Source organism: Bactrocera tryoni, chromosome 2 (genome assembly GCF_016617805.1).
Source record: "Bactrocera tryoni isolate S06 chromosome 2, CSIRO_BtryS06_freeze2, whole genome shotgun sequence".
Classification (NCBI taxonomy): domain Eukaryota; kingdom Metazoa; phylum Arthropoda; class Insecta; order Diptera; family Tephritidae; genus Bactrocera; species Bactrocera tryoni.
In genome coordinates, this window is record NC_052500.1 from 71,005,341 (window position 1) to 71,008,598 (window position 3,258).

Sequence of the window (3,258 nt, forward strand, 5' to 3'; positions counted from 1 at the left end):
GGAAAGTGTTGCCAGAAGTAACAACTTCACAGCTTTCAGGCCACAAAAGGCATCGAGGGCAATGTAATGATGGCCGCGATTGTCAACAATGATGTTTCGGCAACATCTGGAAACGTGATCAACGTTGAAAACACATGCATTGTCTATACGACGACCTCGACAGAAGCATGAAAAAATCAAATATATGATACATGATACTCTGGAGAAGGTATCGATAGCGAGGTCGCAGAGTTCGTTATAATACGCATTAAGCGTAGGCATCCTAAAGGGGTGACTATTTCTTTGGACGTAGCTTCATCTGGTATTTCAAAGGACCAAACTGGTACATCTGTGGCTTAATCGCATACCAGATTAACCTAACCTAGCTATATAGTATATCTGTTGTCAGGCGAAATCCCGGTGCACCTCTTAAGGAATATCCACGACCTCCACAAGCTGATAAAATGTTCTCACGTACGGCTGGAATCCCCTTATAAGAAAACTGTCTCAAGAGTGGGGGAAAGTTGAAAGGAAGCTAGGCTAAAGGCGGTAGCTATAGTAGATCTATCACTACGCCCTCCAGCTGGTGTCTGACTCCCAGCTGAACTCTTCACTCCCGAGGAAAATGAGGAGATGCTGCGATACTGCAATCCTTCTCTATTCACTCACGACTGGAGAGGGATCAGAGCAGCTTCTTAGGAACAAAAGGAGATACATATGTAAAATCGATCGATATTTCACAAACTGTGGGAGTAGTAGTCTATATAAAGATGAATAGAATACATCATGTCGTTCACGAATCTTTGGATATGATGTAGCTCTGTTAAAAGTGGGTGCCGCACGAGTTCACTTTTGACCAAAAAACGGAAAGTTGATGCTTCGGAGCAGTGTCTGAAGGTGTTCAAACGCAATTAAACAGAGTCTTTGCTACCGCGTCCAACGCATTCTCCAGATCTGTCCCTCAGCGACTATTTCCTGCCCTCAGATCTCAAATGTATACTCACTGGGAAGAAATTTTCGACGAATGAATAGGTCATCGCCGAAACTGAGACCTGTTTTGAAGCAAAGTACAAATTTTACTAAAAAACAAAAGTGGGAGGGTCGCCATAATCAGTGCATCACCCTTGAAGGGAACTATATTGAATAAACGGAATTAAAACGGGAAAAGAAATAAAAAAAAATGTTTTTCGGGGGCTTTTTGTATCGGACGAAGTGTTCGTATGACCTATAGCTTAAGTTAGATATCTAATATGACTTTGATAAATCCATAATTTCGTCGATTAATGTCTGTTGGCCTGTTCCTTTCGCAACATTTCTTAATACCTGAAAATATGCCGCCGACTTTTATTTATGATAATTGCGAGAGTACCAAAGTTTTGTGTACCACCTAACTTGAACTTCCTTACTTGTTTCATTATATATTTGAATTTCGAAAACATTTTTCCAACTAATTTTTCTAACATTTTCAAAAATTGTTTCTACTAACGAAACTTTAAAATAATTTAAAATCTTAGACTTTCCAAATTCACTCTGACAACTCACCTGTGATATTTTGCGATGTGGATTTTGTTCATAGGCTGGATTGTCGTAGGCGCCAATGCTGCGCGCTTCACTTGCCGGATCCGATACAATGCTAACTTTACGCTTCGGCTGATTATCGATAACAATGGTATTCTTATAGGCGGCGCTATTACCAATATTATTGACCGCTGCATTGGACACCAGCGGCACGGGCAATGATATGCTCGAATTATTGTGATTCAAACCATTTGTTATGGTGCTGCTGCTGCCATTGTGATTATTGATGTTGCTATTGCTATGGTTGTTTGTGAGAATGCCCGCATTCCCATCGGCTGAATGGGACATAATACTGCCATTCGCCTGGCCATTAACAAGGACATCTGGCACCGTTTCGGCGCGTTCATTCATATTTTTTGGATTCTGTAAGCAACCGAAATGAGCACAATGTGAGTTTAAGGCACTTTTACTTAATATTTTTTTGAAATTTTTTTCTTAATTTTTTTTTACTATACGAGTATGTGTATATATTTTAGTAAATATAAATTTAAATTTTTTTAAACATTTTTTTTATAACTCAAAAAAATTATAAATTTTTTATAAATTCTTTATACGTTTTTTATAATTTTTATAATTTTTTTTAGATTTTTTTAGATTTTTGTAATTTTATATAATTTTTGTTTTTTAGTTTTTATACATTTTTCTATGGAAGTTATGCCTTAAAGGCCCACACATAATTTTATATATGTATGTATATTTCATAAATTTGTATATATTTCTATTTAATCCCCATATTCACGCACACACTTTACATTTTAATAGCTAATTTAATTTTTCTATGCATTTTATGAGCTTTATGATCTCATAATTATACAATTAACGACACTTTCCGAATAGGCGTTTGCAATAGTTAGGATTTTAGGCAACCAACACCCACTATCTATATTCACTTACAACGTGATAGATATTCGAACGCATCGCGAAACACTAAATACGAGCTTTCGTTTTTGTATGTTTCAATATCAATTTGGTTTGCCGTTGCTCGCTACTCGTTATTCGTTGCCGTCTGTGTTGCAATCGTTGTAGTCGCGTCTTTGATCGTCGAGCGTTGATTGATTTTATGATCCGTTTCGTTCACCGTTTAATAGCGAAATGACATCGTCAATAATAATACAATGTTGGTGTTGGCATAAATATACACATAGCATCCCCACGTTAACTAGTTGTATTTGTATGTAAAAACTTCGTACGTTAGCTGCGCTGCGACGCCGGAAATTACTAATGTGAAGTATTCAAGATATTAGCAATTTCATTTGATAGCGAAATGAATTGGTTAAAAGCAGATCATTCGAAAACAAAAGCAAGAAGAATAGAAAACAAAAACTAAAAATTACAAAAGTGAACGAGTAAGAAGAAGAACGAAGAGAAAAACAGAGGAAAGTACAAAGAAAAATACAAAAACAAAATTTGAAACAAAAATAAAAAAAGTAAGAGGAAGGATGAAGAGAAAGAGAAAGAAAAGAACAAAAAAAAGGAGAGAAAATAAGTAAAGAAGCTTAGAACAAAGCCAAAAAAGGTGTAAAAAGCGACAAGAAAAACGAAAATAAAATTACAAAAATGAAAATGAAAATAAAAGTGCCATAAAGACAGAAATAGGAGACAAAAAAACGAAAATAAAAGTACCAAATAGAGCGAAAAAAGCGACAAAAACAAGAAAACTGTTAACTTGGTTTGTAGCGAAGCTATAATACCCTACACATA

General features: G+C 35.8%; 1 protein-coding gene across 1 annotated transcript in view; it reads right to left on the reverse strand.

Moving 5' to 3' along the window:
* The window catches only part of LOC120768856 (transcription activator MSS11-like), a 3,270-nt gene extending 553 nt beyond the window's left edge, over nucleotides 1-2,717 (reverse strand). The window contains exons 1-2 of the mRNA XM_040095612.1: nucleotides 2,452-2,717; nucleotides 1,522-1,920 (exon numbers count right to left, since the gene is read on the reverse strand). Coding sequence (XP_039951546.1) covers nucleotides 1,522-1,920; nucleotides 2,452-2,475 — 423 coding nt within the window. The 5' untranslated portion in view covers nucleotides 2,476-2,717. The remainder of the gene's footprint in view (nucleotides 1-1,521; nucleotides 1,921-2,451) is intronic.
* Nucleotides 2,718-3,258: the final 541 nt, after the last annotated feature.